At 49.9% G+C, this 21,010-nt stretch overlaps 1 protein-coding gene and 1 long non-coding RNA gene across 5 annotated transcripts in view; both read left to right on the forward strand.

Annotated features, from left to right (window-relative positions):
* Positions 1-21,010, forward strand: part of LOC112654636 (uncharacterized) — a 112,210-nt gene that overhangs the window by 52,544 nt on the left and 38,656 nt on the right. Inside the window, exon 3 of one of the 4 annotated variants that reach the window (XR_007402426.1) lies at positions 19,139-19,157. The exons of 2 other annotated variants lie outside the window; for them this stretch is intronic. This is a non-coding gene — a long non-coding RNA (uncharacterized LOC112654636). Of the gene's footprint in view, positions 1-19,138; positions 19,159-21,010 lie in introns of those variants that run through there. One more of the 4 variants, XR_007402428.1, reaches the window with a different exon arrangement.
* Positions 1,211-8,819, forward strand: LOC112654456 (purine nucleoside phosphorylase). Its single transcript, XM_025438997.3, has 6 exons — positions 1,211-1,343; positions 3,198-3,367; positions 6,757-6,860; positions 7,063-7,238; positions 7,372-7,562; positions 8,222-8,819. Exons 1-6 carry the CDS (start codon positions 1,333-1,335, stop codon positions 8,437-8,439), a joined length of 870 nt encoding a protein of 289 aa, XP_025294782.1. The 5' UTR covers positions 1,211-1,332; the 3' UTR covers positions 8,440-8,819.

Below are 21,010 nucleotides of genomic sequence, written 5' to 3' on the forward strand. Positions count from 1 at the left end.
TGTTAATAGAACGGCCAGGTCCATGGCGAGGGCCATAGAGTGCAATGGTCTCTAGGTTCTCGGGCGTGAGTCGTGCTAGGCGGCAGAGGCCTTTGGGCTTCTTGCTCCGGGAGTCTGGGTCACCCCGGGACTTCCTGATGCACCAGGTAACACTTCACAGACAGACTCAGTGGAAAACCACCGGAGTGCTTAAACTTGCCCTTATTAAAAGGAGTTTCTTTGAGCTCTAGAAGTCGATTTAGCTTTTAAGTTTTCAGACCTTTTCAGTGGAGCCCCCACAGGACGTGGAGCCCATGCAGGATCCAGATTACAAATAATATATATTATTGTACTTATGTTCTCCTTTCTTATTATAATCAAATTACTGATGCTCTGTTTTTTCGCCATTGCTTGGCCAAAGGCTTCGCATGACCTTCCGCATCTGTGACCTTTGCCTTCCCTCCTCTGCGGGATGTGGCTTGTAGGAAGGGGTCTTCGAGCCCGGTAGACCCAGATGGCCCGAGGGCGAGCACGAGGGTCAAGGGGGGCAGCACGGGGCGATCCCTGAAGGGGGAGGACGGAGCCCGACGGCGCCCAGGGCCCCAGGGCAGTGGGGCCTCGCACCTGCCGCGGGGCTGTGGGCGGCTCCTGGGCCCTGGCGGTCCCGGGGCGCAGGTGGACGTCCAGCGGGGACCACGGCCCTGAGCCAGCCGTCACCTTGCGAGGCGGCTCGTTGTCAGCCTGCGCGGATGCCCCTCCTGGTCCCCGTCCCCTCCGGCCCCTCCGCGGGGCGCTCGCTCCGCCGCCCCCGAGTCTCCCGGGTCTGCGCTCGCTCCTCTCCGCTGTGCACGCGGGCGCCGCCTCGGGCTCCGGCTCTGGCTCCGTCCTTCGGCCCCGGCGGCGGTGGCTGCTGTGGCCGCGAGCTGGAGCGGGCCTCGGGCTGCAGCGGCGCAGGGGCTTCCGCGGGGGAAGGCGAGGTGGGGGGGAGGGGAGAGGAGGGAGGAGGCAGGGGGAGGAGGAAGGAGGGGGAGGGGAGGGAGGGAGAGGAAGCAGGGGGAGGGAGGAGAGGGAGGAGGAAGGAGGGGGAGGGGACGGGGGAAAGGAGAGGAAGCAGGGGGAGGGTGGGAGGGGGAGGAGAGGAAGGCAGGGAGGGAGAGGAGGGGAAAGAGGAGGAGGGAGCAGGAGGAGGGAGAGGGAGGAGGGAAAGAGGGAGGAGGCGGGGGGAGGGGAGGAGGCAGGAGGGAGGAGGGAGAAGGAGGGGAGAGGAGGGCGGGGCGGGGCGGGGCGGGGCTCTGGGGCCGGGGCTCTGGGCCCTGCGCCCTGCCGGAGTCCCGGGAGAGCGGCGGCGGCACCATGGAGAGCGGGTGAGTAGGCGGCGCGGGGAGCGAGCCCGAGGGGGCGCGGGGGGCGCCCCAGCGCGACCCGGCCCCCCTCCCCTCCCCGTCCCTCTCCCTCTCCCTCCCCTTCCCTCCGGGGGCCGGGACCGCCGCCGGGTCTCGCAGGCCGGAGTTCAGGGTCCGCCCCGGCCGCGGAGCCCACTGACACTTAACGCTTTTTTTTAAGGAAATTAAGATCCGGGGCGCCCGCCTGCGGCCCAGGGCGTGACCCCGGGGTCCGGGACCGAGCCCCTCGTCCGCCCCGGGGGGGGGGGCTCCTCCTCGGCCCGGGTCTCCCGCCCGCGTGTCTGACAGGAGGGCGCGGACGGTCTTTAGGAACAAAACGTGCGGTTTTAGGTTCGAGCGCGCGGGAGGGGGCGGAGCGAGGACCGAGCCCCGCGCAGCAGGTCGGGGCCGGGGGGGGGGGGGGGGGGGCGCAGGGGTGCGGGGGGTTGGGGCCCAAGGAGGACGGCGTTGCTGGCCCGCTGGGTGCCTGGCCCGCTGGGTGCCGTCTGGGTGACCCCCGCGGTCCCTCCCCCTCCATGATCCACCCCCCTCCCTGGACCCTCCATGGTGCCCCCCCCGCCGTCCACACTCCGTGGTCCCCCCCATCCTGGTCCCCTCCCTCCCCCCCGTGGTCCTCCCCTCCCCCCCGCCTGGTCCCCCCCCAGTCCCCCCCAGCGTGTGGGGCGGAGCAGGGTTGGGAGAGGGCGGGGCGCACGTCCTGGCAGGGCAGGGCGGGGGTAGGGCAGGGGCTGGGCTGGGCGCCCAGGCCCGCGTCGGTGGGGTCAAGGCCCTGGGGCGCCCCCCCACCAGAAGCGCCCCCTCCCGGGGCACCCCTGGCACGGGCGGGCAGGGGAAGACTTTGAAACAGGTTATTGGCTTGAAAAGATACAACTGAGACTAGAAGCCAGGGTGAGTTGTGCTTCCTCTAGGCCAGAAATTCCTAAACCTGTTTGTTTTTTAAAGCTGGTTTTTAATCAGAATTTCCTAAAACGCTTTTGTGAAAAATAGAGCCCTTGGGGGGCTCAGCAGTGGAGCATCTGCCTTCAGCCCAGGGCGTGACCCTGGGGTCCCACGTCGGGCTCCCTGCATGGAGCCTGCTTCTCCCTCTGCCTGGGTCTCTGCCTCTCTCCGGTGTCTCTCATGAATAAATAAAATGTTAAAGAAAAAAAGGAAATTGGATTTATGCCTGCCCTCAGGTTAGTCTTAACTACATTTTGAGTATCTTAGTGATGGAAGGGGTAGGAGGATTGCGTTGGGCTTGTCGCTGCCCTAAATAGGTCTTAATCCTTAGACCCACCCTTTCATCTCCTTGATTTGATTATTCCACTGTACTCCTCTGTGGGCTCTGGTCCCTTCCTCTCGTGCGGAGGTATCAAACCTGCCACTGAGGGCGCCTGGGGGGTTCAGCTGGTTGAGCGGCTGCAGGGGGCGGGGAGTGTGTGTCCTGGGATGAGCCCCTTCTCAGCCAGGAGCCTGCTTCTCCCTCTCCCTCTGCCGCCTTCCTGCTTACTCTGTGTGTCCAACAAACCTGCCAGTGGTAGTAAAACAGAAGTAGGGCTGGGGGATGGAAACGTAAGTGTCATTAACTTTTGCAGGGCCCTGGAATGCGGAGGGAGTTTCCTGGGGCTTTTGGGTGGGTGTGATGCATGAAAGGGAGTGGGGGGGGCTAGCGCGGCCCCTCTGAGAGCAGCGATGTGGGCCTCGGCAGCTCTGCAGCTAGCTTCGGTGACCCCGGCCACCCGGCACAGCCACCAGGCCTTCGTGCACTGAGGGTCATGAGTCTGCGACACCCTTGGGACGGGAGAGAAACTTACTTGGTTTTTCCTCTTCTCCTAGATTTACGTATGAAGACTATCAGAACACCGCCAAGTGGCTTCTGTGCCGCACCAAGCACCGGCCGCAGGTGGCGGTCATCTGTGGGTCCGGGTTGGGAAATCTGGCGGACAGACTGACGGAGGCCCAGAGCTTTGACTACAGCGAGATACCAAACTTCCCCCGTAGTACAGGTATGGCTGGGCTGGGCCACGCTCGGGCTGCGGGTCCCTGGGGCCGCGGGAGGCAGCGCCTGCCCACACGCAGGCCGTCCTCTGCAGCCGTTCACTGGGGACAGTGGCTTTGGTGAGGACCAGCCCTCCAGGAGCCGGGGGGACTGCAGAAGGAAACTCCCGCGGGAGTGATTTCACAGTAGACGGGGCGTGTGCGTGGGGGGTACCACGCGGTGACAGGCTTCCGTGCTGCCCTGATCACCACCCCCAGAAAGCTCCGCAGAACCTGGCCCACCTGCTCCCCGCCCCACCACGAGGTTGCCGCATCCATGAGGTTGCCGCATCCACACGGCCCCTCTCCCTGCTTTCCGGCTGCAGATTAGACGGGTACAATGGTGCCTGCAGCCCCAACAGTCTGGCAAGCCCTGCCCCGCGTCTTCCTGCCCTTTGCAGCTCCCCCTCCCCTGCTCCAGCCCCAGGTCAAGGCACCCGCTGGTGCCGAGCAGCAAAAGAACACACGGGCTGCCGTGTTCCTGCTGACAAAAGACACATAATGCGTGACTAGGCGAGACCTGATGCCACTGACCCTTTGGAGGGGGAGAGGAGCAGACTCCTGGACGCTCTGCAGGTAGCATATCAGCATCCCAGGAGCGGCCGGGACAGGCTAAGGCTCCCCCCGAAAAGAGGCAGGTGGGGGAACCTGGTGTATGCAACACTTGGTCACGGGGCAGGACCTCGAGTCCCACGTTGGGGTGGAGTTTACTTAAAACTGGGGAGAGGCCCTGCCTTCAACTTAGGAGCAAGAAAAATACCCATGTGGGGCAACACCCAAGTCCTCATTGCTAATAGGAGATGGACTTTTGAGCAGGTAAAGTTGCCCCTAGGTGACCCAGCCCCCTGCAGGATGCCGCGGTGTCGAGATCCGCTCCTGCCCGTCCCCCTTTCACACTGAGAGACTAGACTGGAGTGAAAGCCATAAACGAGGTTGAGTCGGAGCCTGTTACATATAAGAAATCGGATTAGCCCTTCCGGGTTTAGGGGTCCCCTGTGGGCGAGCCCCGGAGCAGCCCCGCACTTCCCTTTGCTGCTCTGGGTGTTGGCTTAATCTTCTCCGTTTCCCCGACCTTTTTCTATTTATGGCCTCTGAAAGCGTGCTTTCACCTAGGGTTCGTGAACCTTAAACTAATGACCTTAGCCAGTTCTCGGCCGGGGGTGGGGGTGGACCATGGAAGGCGTGAGGGCCAGGTAAAATACGGGCAGAGGTAGTTTATTTGGTTTACTTATTAATTCTCAGATAACTGGCTTCAATTACTTTATTCTGTACACTTCCACCGTCCTAACTCTTTTCTCTATAGAGCTAAAACTTTCCACAGTTGTTTTTCAAACACTTTGAAGCAAGATGGGGCGACCAGAGCAGGGAGGTGGCAATGGGGATCGGGAAAAGAAATATTAAAGAGAGAGAGGGCCAGCTGGTTTCAGCTCAGGTCTGATCTCGAGGTCGTGAGCTACGAGCCCAGCACCTCCTGGCCGTCGATGCACAGTCTGCCTAAGACTGATCAATCGATCGAATCTCTAAGAAGAGACGGAGCGAGGGCAAAATTTTCTAAGAGGGATAGCAATGACCCTGGCTCCGTTCCATCCTACCCCCCACCCAAGGGCGCCGTACTTCAGTGATTAGTAGATTGACTTTTAAACTTTATCAACTTTTTTTTGAGCCTGCTTCTCCCTCTGCCTGTGTCTCTGCCTCTCTCTCCCTCTTTCTGTGTGACTATCATAAATAAATAAAAATTAAAAAAAAAAGATTTTATTTATTTATGGGAAACAGAGAGAGGCAGAGACACAGGCAGAGGGAGAAGCAGGCTCCCTGCAGGGAGCCCGATGTCAGACTCGATCCCAGGACCCTGGGGTCATGACCTGAGCCAAAGGCAGATGCTCAACCGCTGAGCCACCCAGGCGTCCCATAGGGGAATTTTTTTTAGAAATTTCTTTTTTTTTTTAAGATTTTATTTATTCATTCATGAGAGAGACAGAGAGAGAGACAGAGACACAGGCAGAGGGAGAAGCAGGCTCCATGCAGGGAGCCTGACGTGGGACTCGATCCTTGATCTCCAGGATCACGCCCTGGGCCGAAGGCAGTGCTAAACTGCTGAGCCACCCGGGCTGCCCTAGAAATATCTTTTTTTAGAATAAAGACCTGCTGAGCAGGGAGCCCTATGTGGGGATCCATCCCAGGCCCCCAGCAGACAACTTAACCAACAGAGCCACCTGGGTGTCCCTCAACCTATTATTTTTTTTAATACTCAGGGTTTCCTAACTCATTTCCGCTGTATTACTGGTAAATTTTTTTTTTATAAGGTTTTTTGTCTCTGGTCCCTCAACTCTTCTTCTTGATTTTGGTTCCTCTCTCTCACCACCCATTCCCCCGGGGGATGGGTGGCCGAGGCCATCAGAGGAGAAATGCCAGATAGGGAGGCGGTAATAGCGGCTATTATGTCTGCGTGGGGAGCGGACCCACACCCCTGCGGGCCCCACCAGGGACCTGTATTCCCACAGTTGTCCTGTGGGTCCAGACTCCGCGCCTTTGCCCGCTGTTCAGTAGCCTCTTTAGGGAGCTAGAATATACCACGAGCTCCCTTTCAAGAGTGAGGAGGCACATGGTCTAGTGAGAGTAACTGGTAAGAATATACATTTTGAGCGACGTCCCGGTGGCTCAGCGGTTTAGCACCACCTTCGGCCCAGGGCGTGACCCGGGGTCCTGGGATCGAGTCCTGTGTCGGGCTCCCCGCATGGAACCTGCTTCTCCCTCTGCCTGTGTCTCTGCCTCTCTCTCTCTCTCTCTCTCTGTCTATCATGAATAAATAAATAAATCTTTAAAAAAAAAAGAATATACATTTTGAGAATCTTAAGTTCTTGGAAAAGTGATCTAGGATGACTACATTCACTGCAACTATTATTGCTCACTTGTTCTGTTTTTACTCACTTTTATTCTCTGTAGTATGGCTTTCTCATTCTTTTCAAATTTCTTTAAAAAAACCTTTCCTCCTTTCCTTTGATACTTTGTTCACACAGAACATTCATATTCCCATAGCCTAGCTCATAGGATGTACTTACATACTTAGTAGGCTTATGATTGATTTTTTTTCCTAGTATTTAAAAAAGATTTTATTTATGCATGAGAGGCAGAGGGAGAAGCAGGCCCCGTGCAGGGAGCCCGATGCTGAGCCACCCGGGCTGCCCTGATTGATTTATTTCTACCTCCACCAGATTTCAGCTTTCCGGACGAGATCATGTGTTGCTTGTCTGCATTATACCTCACACGTTGAGCTCAATGAGTTGGCTCGTAGTGGTGCTCCGTGCACATGTTCCATGAAAGCATCACCCCATTTTTTTCTCCTCTGTTTTGCATCCAGTGCCGGGTCATGCTGGTCGACTGGTGTTTGGGTTCCTGAATGGCAAAGTCTGCGTGATGATGCAGGGCAGGTTCCACATGTATGAAGGCTACTCGCTCTCGAAGGTGAATTGGGAGCGTCAGCCTGGAAGGTTGCGGAAGGGGGGCAGAGAGGTCTCAGTCTTGTTTTATCTCTGAGCTACCTGGGCTATGTAGATTTGGGCCCCCTCCTTTTTCTTCTCCCGTGATAGACACCTTGCACAGCCGTGTGGCTGAATTGGTGAAATTTTTAAAAACCCTTTCTGATCTTTTATCGTGCACCTGTAAGGTGACGTTCCCCGTGAGAGTTTTCTTCCTCATGGGTGTGGACACCCTCGTGGTCACCAATGCAGCCGGAGGACTCAACCGTGAGTTTGAGGTTGGAGATATTATGCTGATCCGTGATCACATCAACCTACCAGGCTTCAGTGGTTGGAACCCCCTTCAAGGGCCCAATGATGAAAGGTGCGTATCTGTCTGTTGAATTGAATTTAACTTCATTATTTTCTTATAGTTGGATAGGGTCTAAGGATGTGGGTGGGAGTTAGGAGAGAGCTCATGTGGTTCCAGTAACCTGAGATTGCAACCTGTGCCCTAGGTTCGGAGTCCGTTTCCTTGCCATGTCTGATGCCTATGACCGGGACATGAGGCAGAAGGCTCACAGTACCTGGAAACAGATGGGGGAGCAGAGAGAGCTGAAGGAAGGCACCTATGTGATGGTGACAGGCCCCAGCTATGAGACCGTGGCCGAGTGTTCCCTGCTGCAGCAGCTGGGGGCAGATGCTGTTGGTGAGACGGGGGTCACGGCTGGAGGGCTGAGACGGAGGGACCTACCAAACAGGGACGGAAGGGGGTAAAAGATTTGAGACCTAGGTGGCGGTCTGAGAGACTGACTCAGGGAAAATTGAGTTAAACTGTTCTGGGGGGTTTTAAAAAGATTTTATCTATTTATTCATGAGGGAGAGACAGAGAGAGGCAGAGACACAGGCAGAGGGAGAAGCAGGCTCCCTGCGGGGGGGCCCGATGCAGGACTCGATCCCAGGACCCTGGGGTCACGCCCTGGGCCAGAGGCTGACGCTCAACCGCTGAGCCCCCCCGGGCCTCCCTCCATGACTGTTTCTAAAGATTATCCTAAAAAGATATATTATTAATAGCCACTCTGTACCTGGAAGATGGAACTGCATCATTAGAACTGACTTCGAAATGACCAGAAACAGGTCTAGAAATAACGGTAACTTTGTAAGAAGTGTGTAAGGCCCTCCAGGCCCTCCGAGGGCCCACACTTGCTTAAGCAATACAGAGAAACCTAAGCTGGGTAGGAAACGAGCCGCTTCTGTGGAGGACTTTTTTGAGCCGTTAAATGGCCAGTGGGTCACGAGTGGAGATGAGGCCAAAAGCTGAAGAGTCGTTCGAGGATCCTGACGGTGGTTTCCCTTTCTCCTCATCAGGCATGAGCACGGTGCCAGAAGTCATAGTCGCGAGGCACTGTGGACTCCGGGTGTTTGGCTTCTCTCTCATCACTAACAAAGTCATCCTGGATTATGAAACCCGGGAGAGGGTGAATCATGAGGAAGTGCTAGAGGCGGGGAAACAAGCTGCACGAAAACTGGAACAGTTTGTCTCCCTTCTCATGACCAGTATCCCACCTCCCAGCAAAGCCGGCTAACCGGCCGTGCAGCGCCTGGCCTCCCCCTATGGGATCCAGCGCCTACTACCTACTTGGGCCCTTGCGGGGTCCCGTGCCTCTGTCCTTAAGTAGTAGGAGAAAGGAGAGGAGGATCCCCGTCTTTCGCCCTCCCCGTTGCTGTCACCCCCCTTCTTCTCCGAGAGCTAGTGCCAAGGCCTGCCTCGCACACGCCCGGGCTGGTGAGCCTGTTGAGCTTGGCGCGGTAGCTACTGCTGCCCTTTAGAGACGCGCTTTCACATTCCCGGGCCCGTGGTGCCCCCTGCAAAGCACCAGAGCCCGCACAAGGGCCGGTCCAGCCCAATACCTCGTGGGCTTTAATATCACTGTATTCCGAGAATAAAAAGAAGGATGAAATGGCATCTTCATTTTTGTGCCGTTTGGGGTGAGACGAGGGGCCCAGGTCCAGGTTGGTGGGAAAGACTGAGGTGACCCGTGTGGTGTGACGGCTTCTGACACTGGCCGCGGGGGGCTGGGAAGAGGTGGTGTCGGAACACGGGGAAGAGCGGCCAAGCCAGGGAGGAGACCTCTGGATGTTGGGAGCTGAAGGAGGGGCTGACGTCTGACACCAGAAGGAGGAGGGGAAGCCCGCTGTACCCCACCTCACCGTTGCGCCTCTGTCCTCCGTGTCCCCGTCTGCGCTCCCGTGGAACCTGACTTGGTTCCCTGACCTCAGCTGTTCCCTGGGTGCCACTGCCTCCTTAAGCCCCGACGGTATTTCCTGTCGGGGTCTGCCCCTCTGGACCCTCACCTCCCTGTAGTTCTCAGCACCCCTCGTTCCTTCTCTCTCTCCACCATCAGCCACCCCCCAGATCAGAGTCCCGCCAGCCCAGGCCAGTCTGGCCCCTTGGCTCCTCCCTCCTCCTCTTTGAGGGCCTCCTTCCCTCCTGTTGCTTCCTCCTGGGTTCTAACCCTCCTCCTCACTTGTCCCTCGAGCCTCCCTGTGACCCCGTTGGGGCATTGCCCTTGGCCGGCTCACTGTGCTGTTACCTGGCTGTTACCTGCACAGAGCAGTTTGCTGCAGAACCACACCATCTTCGCCTTTTGAGAAAAGATCAAGTTGGATGAGCCACTCACTATGATATGTCAGTTGTTCATTGGAAATTTCGAAAACCTCTCAAATCATCCTTGGTTTGGTAAATGACCTGTCAACCTGAGCCCAGCACGAGGAAGAAAGCTTCTGGAGTCGCCCCTGTCCCCACTCTTTGTTTTGTCATTTCTTTGTACCTCCACCAGCTCTAAAACCCTACGTGGGGGGATCTCCGGGGGGCTCAGCGGTTGAGCATCTGCCTTCAGCCCAGGGCGGGACCCCGGGGTCCTGGGATCAAGTCTCACGTCTCCCTGCAGGGAGCCTGCTTCTCCCTCTGCCTGTGCCTGTGCCTCTCTCTCTGTCTCTCTCATGAATAAATAAATAAAATCTTAAATAAATAAATAGATAAATAGATAAATCCCTATGTGGACCTTTAGGCACTCTGCTAGCATCTGTCATGTGTCCATTAGAGAGCTGGTTTAGAGGGAAATACTATGTGTCCTTTAAATAATATACGGCTCTAACTTGTTCATCTAAGGAGACAGTTTATAAACATTTTTTTAAATCAAGTTAATGAATTCTATAACTCAGCCAAGAAAATGTTAAATTGGGAATATGACAATGGTCCTCTCAACCACCCTTCAATCTTAAGACGCATACATGAAACCATTAACTTAATGTAAGCTGGTATAGAACATGTATGAGTTCCACAGAATGGAGCCCAAAGGATAAGCCAGTTGTATATACTGTACCTTGAGGATTGGGTCGTGGGACTCGATCCCGGGGCTCCAGGATCACACCCTGGGCCGAAGGCAGACGCTCAACTGCTGAGCCACCCAGGCATCCCTAAATGTTCTTATTTTATTTATTTTATTTTATTTTATTTTATTTTATTTTATTTTATTTTATTATTTTATTTTATTTTATTTTTTAATGTTATTTTTTTTAAACAAAAATGCATTTAGTGCCTTAATTCAAGAGTCTTAAGTTTTTTTAATTCTAAGTTAAAGTATGTAAAATGAGATTTACACAAGTGTTTCTTATTATATTCATGTTGGGACTTTAAATATGCCCCCGTGGTGACAGAAAACGAACATTGTTCACAGTAACTACTATAAACTAGGGTGTGATAAGAATAGCAGGTGTAGGCACGTAATATCTAATCGTAAGTAATGAGTACTCTGCATTCAGGTAGAGTTCAAGGTGTAGGAGTTGAAGGGAGAAAACCTGAACACAGAATGCTTTCTGTTTCATTTTTAGAAGCAGCTTTATTGAGATAATTCACATGTATTAATATTCATTTAAGAGAAATAATTCAATGGTGTCTAGTAGAGATAGATAACATATCAGGTAACAGAATGGTGCTTAGTAGCACTGATAACAGATAAGTGCAGTCATCCCCACTTTTAGGTGAATTTTAGAATATTTTCATCAACTCAAAGGGAAATCTTGTACTTATTTACTCTGCCCCCAACACAACCTAGCCCCAAGCAGCCACTAATCTATTTTCAGCTCCATAGATAGAACTCCCATGGACTTTCAAGTATATATGGGATCATGTAGCCTTTCTATCTGGCTTCTCTCACTTAGCATGTTTTCAAGATTCACCCAAGTTTTTTTTTTTTTTTTTTTTTTTAAGATTTTATTTATTTTTTCATGAGAGACACAGAGAGAGAGAGAGAGAGGCAGAGACACAGGCAGAGGGAGAAGCAGGCTCCATGCAGGGAGCCTGACAAGGGACTCAATCCCAGGTCTCCAGGATCACACCCCAGGCTGCAGGCATCACTAAACCACTGCGCCACCAGAGCTGCCCAAGATTCACCCAAGTTGTAGCATGTTATCCATGCTTCATTCTTATGACCAAGTAAGACTCCACTGCATGGAAACACTGCGTTTGGGGATGCCCAGGTGGCTCATCGGTTAGCGCCGCCTTCAGTCCAGGGTGTGACCCTGGAGACCCGGGATCGAGTCCCACATCAGGCATCCCTGCATGGATCCTGCTTCTCCCTCTGCCTGTGTGTCTCTGCCTCTCTCTGTCTCTCCATTTCTCTCATGTATAAATTAAAAAAAAAGAAAGAAACACTGTTTTATCAACTCTTCAAAGTGTCAACCAATTGGATCAGTTTAGGTGAGCAAGAGAATAAAAGCAGAAAGTCAAGGGGTATAGGTCTGGGGATACTCTCCAGGGAAGGGTAGTTCTTGAAAACAGCCCGTGATGAGTCTACTGCTCTCTAGAGAGGCCTGGAAAATGGGTCGATTTTCTTACATCTCAGGACAGGTGTCAAAACACACTGCAAGGCAGGCTTCCTGCCCTGGCCCTATCATGGTCATCTTCATCAACACCAATAATGATCATTAATCATGTACTTTGTATAGAACATTGTCCTAAAAGCCATACAATAAATTGGTAAAAAGACAAGGGCTTCCAATCTAAGCAGGAGACCGGATACATCTGAATCAGGGACACCTGTGTGGCTCAGTTAAGCGTCTGCCTTTGGCTCAGGTCATGATCCCAGGGTCCTAGAATAGAGCCCTGCGTCAGGCTCCCCGCTCAGCCTCTGCTGCTTTCCCTGCTTGTACTCTCTCACTCTTCTCTCTGTCAAATAAATCTTAAAAAATAAAAGCTGAATCCAGTGTGCCCTCTAGACCTACTTTTAGTCTTTTCCTATGTTGTCATCATTTGGAAAATTTTTGGAAAAGGAACATGTGAAAAGTAGTATATGCTAAGTGCCAATGATAACATGTGCTGCAGGGATTCAAAGAGAACCAGCGTGGCTGGGAGGGGGAGGGCACCGTGAGACTTGGATTAGGCCTTGCAGGAAAAATACGACAGAAGGCACCCCACGCAGGCAAATTCAGGAATGTTTGACGACCGAACAGAATAAAATGGCAAAATTGAAGAATTTGTGAGTGGGAGCAGTGGGAGATAAGGTGGATGGGGCTGGATTGTTCAGGGGTGTGATTCCAGGCTGGGTGAGATCCACCTTCTCTAGGCAAAACGGCCAACCATGGAAGGCTTTTTAAGTAGGGTTGATGGGGATTCCTGGGTGGCTCAGCCGTTTAGGGCCTGCTCTTGGCCCAGGGCTTGATCCTGGAGACCTGGGGTTGAGTCTCACATCGGGCTCCCTGCATAGAGCCTGTGTCTCTGCCTCTCTCTCTCTCTCTGTGTGTGTGTCTCTCGTGAATAAATAAATAAAATCTTTAAACAAAAAATAAGTAGGGACTGATGAGTGAAAATCACACTACTGTTTTGATGGATAGAAGTCAGACTGGAAAAAAAAAAGAAGTCAGACTGGAAGCAGAAATGGTTGCTTCGGTGTTAGAAACACTTTCACCCCAAATTAGCTAAATACAATAGCATAATTGGTGGTATTAAGTATTTAATTTTTAATCAGGTTGGTCTTTTGTAGTGCTTAAAAGAATACAGTGTTATAAAATATAAAGGCAAAAGTACAAGCAACTTAGAAATGAAAATATAGGGCAGCCCGGGTGACTCAGCTGTTGAGCGCCGCCTTCAGCCTGGGGTGTGATCCTGGAGACCCTGGATCGAGTCCCGCATCGGGCTCCCTGCCGGGAGCCTGCTTCTCCCTCTGCCTGTGTCTCTGCCTCTCTCTCTCTCTCTCTCTCTGTGTCTCTCATGAAAAAATAAAATCTTAAAAAAAAGAAAATATACACCGAAGTCAAGTTAGTGGTTTTCTTTTTTTTTTTTTTTTAGATTAAAAGTTTGAACATAGTTAAAAACCTAAGTGACATAAGATGTGCACAGTGAAGTTTCAGTTCCATCCTGTTCTCTATCTGCCTTTCTTCCCCACCCCACTGGTAACCCCGTAATAGTTTCTAGTGCATTCTTCCTGGATCTATTAAAAAAATTAACAAATGCAAATACATATTTCTTATTTTGGCCCCTTATCATCCATGGAAGTCCATACATTATGTGCGTTGTTATGCATCTTACTAGTTTTTTTTACATCTTGGAGGGATTTTGCATCCTTAGTGTGCTTCCTGGATGACTTAGATCAGTGCTGTCAAGGGCACATGTTTGTCACCTCAGGGTTTGTAGAAGCGAGGAAGAACATGGCCTTACTGAGTTTTGTTTTGTTTTTTTTAAGATTTTATTTATTTATTCATGATAGTCACACAGAGAGAGACAGAGAGGCAGAGACACAGGCAGAGGGAGAAGCAGGCTCCATACTGGGAGCCCGACGTGGGACTCGATCCAGGGTCTCCAGGATCGCGCCCCGGGCCAAAGGCAGGCGCCAAACCACTATGCCACCCAGGGATCCCGGCCTTACTGAGTTTTAGCCGCTTCCGGTCCATTTGCTGCTTGCCATTAGGATAGAGACAGAGACACCACTACCTGCTGTCCCTTTAAAACAAGAGGGTGGTAGAGAACAGAACTGTTTCCTCTGCACGGTGCCCTCTGTCTAAATCTGATTTGGCTTGGATTTTCATTCCTTTTTCCTTTGTAAACTGGCATCTGCTTTTCATGACTCCTTTGTGTTTCTAAAGGACATCTTCTGAACAAACACTGGCTCTCTGCCTGGTTTTTCTGTTGTTGTACACTTGGACTTTAATGGAAATGGAAAATTTCCAGACCTTAATCTTTTTTTTCCAGATTTTTAGTTTTGGACTCAATAAGATGTGATATTGTTTGGAATGAGTCCTTATTCTCCGGTTTTTAGGTCAACCCCCCCCTCCCCCCTTCCCCTTCCCCCCCCCCACCCCCCCCCCCCCCCGCCCCGACACTCCATTTGTTTTTCAAAATCACTTCCATTCTGAGTTGTTTTTTTTTTTTTTTAGGAAGTTTACTGTCTCACTTGCCAATCTCTTTTTTTCTTGTTTTCTTTCTCTTCTCTGTTATTCATGTTTTGTTTTGTTTTTTTAATGCCATTTTGTTTGTTGGCTATTTGATTTTCACCGTAGTCTTCCTTTTTCATATTTTATTTTGGATGATTTCTACCAAGCTCCTGCTAATAATTTTACAACAAAAGATTAATAGGAATCGGAGTGCCTGGGTGGTTCAGTTGATGAAGTGTCTGACACTGGATTTTGGCTCAGGTCATGATCACAGGGTTGTGAGGCCGAGCCCAGTGCTGGGCGTGGAGTCTGCTTAGGATTCTCTCTCTCCCTCAGAAGAAAAACAAAACAAAAACAGGGGTGCCTGGGGGACTCAGTGGTTGAACATCTGCCTTTGGCCCAGGGTCCTGGGATTGAGTCCCACGTCAGGCTCCCTGCATGGAGCCTGCTTCTCCCTCTGCCTGTGTCTCTGCCTCTCTCTCTCTCTCTCTGTATGTCTCTCATGAATAAATAAAATCTTAGAAAAGAAAAACAAAAACTTTAGTAGGAATATAGTACTACTCTATGTGTAGTACTATCTGTTCTAGTTCTATCAATACAACCATTGAAAGGTGTCTAAGGTCAGTTCCAGCTCACAATAGCTCACTGCTCCCTGCCCTCAGATAATTATATGCAGTCACTATCATCGTTAGTATACCACCAAGTCCATCAAACAAAGTATGGAAATAATTTAATTGCTGTCAGCAATCAAGTTGATATTTGGCACGGTGGTTGTTTATGATACACGTTTTCAGTGGAAAGGTCCTCGCTCTGAACACCCATAGGTAGGATGTGAGTGCCTGAGCACCTGAGCTTGGGGGCCAGGAGAAAGTCATTGCCTTGGATGCTTACTTTGCCGGCTCTCCCACCTCCCTCACAGGTGGGTAAGAACCTCTAGTATTTAAAAAAAAACAAGAATGGGGGCAGCCCCAGTGGTGCAGCGGTTTAGTGCTGCCTGCAGCCCAGGGTGTGATCCTGGGGACCCGGGATCAAGTCCCACATTGGGCTCCTTGCATGGAGCCTGCTTCTCCCTCTGCCTGTGTCTCTGCCTCTCTCTCTCTGTGTCTCTCATGAATAAATTAAAAATATACATATATATATAAAAGAAACAAGAATGGAATTATGGTAGGAGTAATTTTGGGTATTTTCTGCTGATCTGTCATTCTTTATGGCTGTCCAGCTTCTGAAATATTTCCTACCTCCTGACTCTTCACCAAGACAGCGTATGGCCGGTCTAAGGACTTGTTAGCAGGATTCCCAGAGATTGAGGAAACTGATCCCTGTTTTGGTTCCACAATACTTGATGGAGGAATGTTCGTAGACCAGGATCCACTAGCCTGGAGAGCCCGAGAGGGCTGCCTTCCACGACCAAACCACATCCGGCAGTAGTGGTGTGTATGTGCAACCCTCAGACATGTGAGGTGCCTCCAGCCACGGAGGGGCTCCTGGCGTAGTCACACCTGTGTATGAGTACAACGAGGCGGGCCGGAGACATCCTGCTGTGTCTCCATAGAGTCTAATGTGACCCTCACTTAGGGTTTTCAGTAACAATGCACTGTTCTGCTAAAGGCATTGGATTCACGATGTTTGTAGTCCTGTCTGAGTTGGAAAATGTGTTCATCTCTCTGATTGAGTTATTTTGTGCCCTTTGGATAAATAATCCCACTCGTTTTTCCATCAAGGAAAAGGTCTTGGTGTCGGTGTCAGGGCTTGGTGTCAATCCATACCTTGTATTGACATTTATCACCATAACGGCCACTCAGATAATCATAACTTCTACCTGACAACCCTGGATTGCATCTGTTTGTGCATTTTTTTCTCCATTTGTTTTGAACTTTGTCCTTTTGATAATCAAGTGTATTAAGCCAGAGATGCTGCGATATGTGTGTGTGGGTGTGCACCTTGCACGTGTGTGCATATGCATGTGTATGCAAAAACCAAAATTATCAACTTATAAGCTATCGTCTGCCCATAAAACCTTGAAAAAGCTTGAGGCTTTTCAACGTCTCAGACAGGGCACTCTTCACATGTATTCTTCTGGGTTGCAGGGGAAGAAATGAACACACGAGGGAGGCATGTTTATTCGTTTACTTAATAAATGTTCCAGGGACTAGGGAACAGAGAGGAACAGGGCAATGTTCTGGCCTTCACGGAGCTTACACTGGGGGATTTAGTTTACAAATAAATACAAATGTGAAAAAAAACTCTAAGGAAATGGTAAACGTTAAGAAGAAATAAAGTGAGGGAATGGATGGCAATAGAGGAAGGAATACCATTCCACACTCTGCAGGACATCTGTAATAAGGCAGACGTTAATGAATGTTGGCGAGACAGAAACAGGAACGCTCGTGTATTGCTCATGGGATCGTAAAATGTTGTTGCCACTTTCTCAGAAAGTTAAGCTAAAACTACCATAGGACCCAGCAATTTATGTCTGAGTATCTACCAAAGAGAAATAAAAACATTCACCCAGGGATGCCTGCCTGCCTCGGTTGGTAGAGCTTGATCTTGAGGTTGTGAGTTCAAGCCCCACACTGGGTGTAGAGATTCCTTAAAAATAAAATATTAAAAAAGTAAAAAACCTCACTATATCCACATAAAGCCTTCCACACAAATGTTCACAGCAACATTACTTATAATAATCAAAAAATGAAATAACCGGTAAACAATATATATCCACATAATGGAGTATTATTCATCTATAAAAAGAAACAAACCACTGACACCTGTTATGTCATGGATGAACCTCAAGAACATGCTGAGTAAAATAATTCAGATACAAAAGAACGTGTATGCTATGATTCTATTTATGTGAAATGTCCAGAAAACACAAACCTGTAGAGACAGAAAGTAGATGAGTGGTTTCCTGGGGCTCAGCGTGGAAATGGAAATGAGATGGGTATAAGGGATCTTATTTAGGGTGTGAAAATGTTCCAGAACCGATATATGGTGATGGGTGCATCGCTGAGAAAAGTACTAAAAGCCATTGAATTGTACACTTGAAATGGGTGCATTTTATGATATGTAAAATATACTTCGGTAGGTTATTGGTTTTTTTTTTTTTCTTTTTTTTAAATAAAGTAATAAAGGAACGAGAGAGTGGGTTAGTGCAGGCAAGGCCTTCCTGGGGAGCTGGCATTTGACCAGAAGCCTGGATAAATGAGGGAGCCAGCGATGCAATGATTGGGGAATAGTGTAGATGCATAAAGTTTCCAAGGAGACTTAGCAATTTAGGTGGAGCAAGAAGGCCACGGTATTCGAGTAGAGTGAACAACAGGAATTATGGGAAGTAAGGTTGAAGATGTAGGCAGGTATTGTAGGGCATGGTATGAAGTTCAGGTTTTCGTTTGAGCATGATGGCACTTTGAAAGGATTTTTAACTGGTTTACCTTAAAAAACAAAAAAACAAAAACAAACAAAAAACAAAACAAAACCCTCACTACCTGCTTCATAGAAAATCAGTGGTATGGGGCAAAAATGGAAGTAGGGAGACCCGAAAGGGGACTACTGCAGTAGACAAGGCTAAGAGTTGGCTTTGGCTTGTACCAATGGTGGTGATGAAGCTGGTAGGAGGAGGTCGGATTCTGGAGATATTTTGGAGATGGAGCAGATAGGACTTGTTAGTTTATTAGAAGTTGAGTGTGATAAAAAGGGAAGAATCAAGAATCGCTCCTAAGTTTTTGGCCTGATATATTGGGTAAATGGAATTGCCCTCTACTGAGATGAAACCCTTATTATTATTATTATTTTTTTTTAGAGATGAGACCCTTAAAAGTGGAGCAGTTTGGGTGGGTAATCAAGAGTTTGCTTTTACAGCTGTTAAGTTGGTCTAGACCTCCAGGTGGACACGAGGGGTATTCAGTTGGATAAAGGAGTCTGGAATCAAAGAAGGATGTAGGCTAGATAAAGACCTTTGGAAGTCATTGGCATACAGATGGCATTAAAGCAAATCATCTAGATCCCATATAGGAATAGAAATCAGGGTGAGGGGAAGGATCCAGCAAATAGCTGAGAATGATCATTAGTAAGGAAGTAGGAAAATCAGAAGTAGGATGTCTTGGAGGGCAAGTGAAAAGAGCGGTCAAGGTCACTGCTTGACAAGGAGTCTCAGGGCAGCAACGATGGTTGGACGGGACATCAGAAGGAATGAGAGAACGAGGAAGTAGAGACAACATGTACTACCTCTTTGAGCAATTTTCCTATGTAGGGAAGTGCTTGGCTGGAGGAAGGATGTGGGGTCAAGGAAAGGGGCTTAAATTTTTTATTTTTTATTTATTTTTTTAAAGATTATTTATTTATTCATGATAGACAGAGAGAGAGAGAGAGAGAGAGGCAGAGACACAGGCAGAGGAAGAAGCAGGCTCCATGCAAGGAGCCCGATGCGGCATTCGATTCTGGGGCTCCAGGATCACACCCTGGGCCAAAGGCAGGCACTAAACCGCTGAGCCACCCAGGGATCCCCGGGGTTTAAATTTTTTTTTTTTTTTAAGCTTTTTAACAATGGGAGACATTTTGAAATGGAAAGAATCCAACAGGCCTTGGCTATGATGAGGGAGGAGACAAGAGGGGTAGTACTACTGTCTGGGAGCTAAATGGGACCTTTACTTGATAACTGATACCTTATAACTTGCTACTGTTGCAGGACAATAGGGACCCCTGGGCTGTGCAATAGGGACCCCTGATAGTGAAAGGATATGAGTCCACCCTAGGAGCTTGGCTTCATAGGTGTCCATAAGAGAGCAGGAGAGAAAGTTCTGCAAGGTGGTCCCTGCCAGGTAAGTACTGTTACGTACTCTTCAAAGATACTGGAAAGAGGGATCCCTGGGTGGCGCAGTGGTTTGGCGCCTGCCTTTGGCCCAGGGTGCGATCCTGGAGACCCGGGATCGAGTCCCACATCAGGCTCCCGGTGCATGGAGCCTGCTTCTCCCTCTGCCTCTCTCTCTCTCTCTCTGTATGACTATCATTAAAAAAAAAAAAAAAAAAAAAAAAAAGATACTGGAAAGAATCTGACCTGTCTTCCTTGGAACCTCAACACTCAAATCCAGGTTAGAGACCCCAAAGCCTCCAGACTTTGGGGGCGTACTTGAATAATGTGGCCAGGTTTTGAGATGTGGAGGGAAGGGAGCAGTTATAAAGCTGGTTGAGTATGGAGGAAACGCCAGTACAGAGGGAAGTTGTGGTTATTATTTTGAAGCTTTTTTTTTAATTAGGTTGGGCCATTGTTATTATAAATAGACTGAATCCCCTGGAGTAACCGCTGCCATAATTGTTCTAAAAAAACCATCGATGCTGGATGTCCAAAGTTTGTAGCCAAATTTTAAGGAAAAAAAAAAAAAAGCTAGTAGAAAAGGACCTAATCTATGGTCTATGGTGAGAGGGAGGAAAATACCCCAACTACGGCTGGATCTTTTTTTTTTTTTTTATGGCTGGATCTTTAATGTGAGTAACTACAGCGTGTGACGTGTACACAGTACCTTGCAGCCTACAGAAGATTTTGCATTCTTTGGGTTTTTTCCTTTTGGTATTTATAGAGCCCATTGAGCAAGTATCTCTAATGTTATTTTCATTTTCACTTTTCAGATGAAAAAAGAGAGGCTTAGAGAAATGTCACCTGACTTCTCCACCATCACTTAGCTAAGGAATGGTTAATGGAGGACTCAGACTCAGGACTTTCCATATCTGTGCATCTACAGAGAGTGACGTGGGGGGTATTGTGTGAAAACATCACCTGTTTAGATTGGATATGAGAGGTCTGAGAGGAGTTAAGCTTGATGTCAAATTGGAGATGAAATTTGGGCAGAGAGGAGCAGTCTCCTACCGTCTGAAAAGGATTATTGATGCCGATGTAGAAGAATCAAATTTATGCTGTGCAGCTTTGGAGAGTTAAGCCAAGCACAGGGAGAGAGACTCCACTCAGTGAACACCCCACAGAAAAGAAATCGTTGAGTTGAATTCTTGAAATGTTGAAGCAGGGGCCAGCAGAGTATCTGGCAAGCCTGGAGAGGGAAATCTTCCATCTAACCACCTCTAAAATTCTATGCAAATGAAGTCACTTGGAACAAAAGGGCTTGCTTGCAAAAAGCTTGAGTAGTGCCCTTTCCCCGGCATTCCAGTTACCTGGAGGGAAGGGGGAGGTTACTCGGTACTTTCATGTTGCAATGAACACGTATCCACGCGTGTGCATTTCCGCTTGACTTGCTCCAGGACGGGAACTGCGAGGTGGGAGAACTAGCTCGGGAGAGGTGGGAGCTGATCCCAGACAAGAGTGGGAGCAATTCCGGCAGGTAGACCAGGCGGGTAGACCAACCCTTTGCCTTAGCCGTTGAGAAATCTTGGGCGGCACACCAGGAGGCATTCACCAGGGGACTGACGCAGAGAGGGTGGGTGGAGTGAGTGCTCCCTGGCCCCTTGGTGGTTTATGTGGTTTATGGGTGGGAGCTTTGCACAGAGGAGCAGTCAGCGGTGAAAGAAGCCGTTTGTTCCAGGAGAGCAGTTTAGAGGAAGGAGGTTTGTGTGGGCAGTGGCGTATGAGCAAAGCGTTTGTGTGGAAGCAGGTTACGGAGCCAGTGATGCGCATGGGAGCACTCCTGAGAAACAGGGTCTGGAGGGAGCTTGCCCAGCCGGTCTGGGTGCAGGGTGACAGCAGGGGTCTGGTGCGGTGAGGAGGGCCACAGGGGTAGAAGGAAG

This window comes from Canis lupus, chromosome 15 (assembly GCF_003254725.2).
Source record: "Canis lupus dingo isolate Sandy chromosome 15, ASM325472v2, whole genome shotgun sequence".
Classification (NCBI taxonomy): domain Eukaryota; kingdom Metazoa; phylum Chordata; class Mammalia; order Carnivora; family Canidae; genus Canis; species Canis lupus.

Coding starts and splice junctions, on each gene's coding strand:
- LOC112654456 (XM_025438997.3), top strand. Junction 7,239..7,371: donor CAAGGGCCCAATGATGAAAG/GTGCGTATCTGT, acceptor CCTGTGCCCTAG/GTTCGGAGTCCGTTTCCTTG. Junction 7,563..8,221: donor GCTGGGGGCAGATGCTGTTG/GTGAGACGGGGG, acceptor TCTCCTCATCAG/GCATGAGCACGGTGCCAGAA.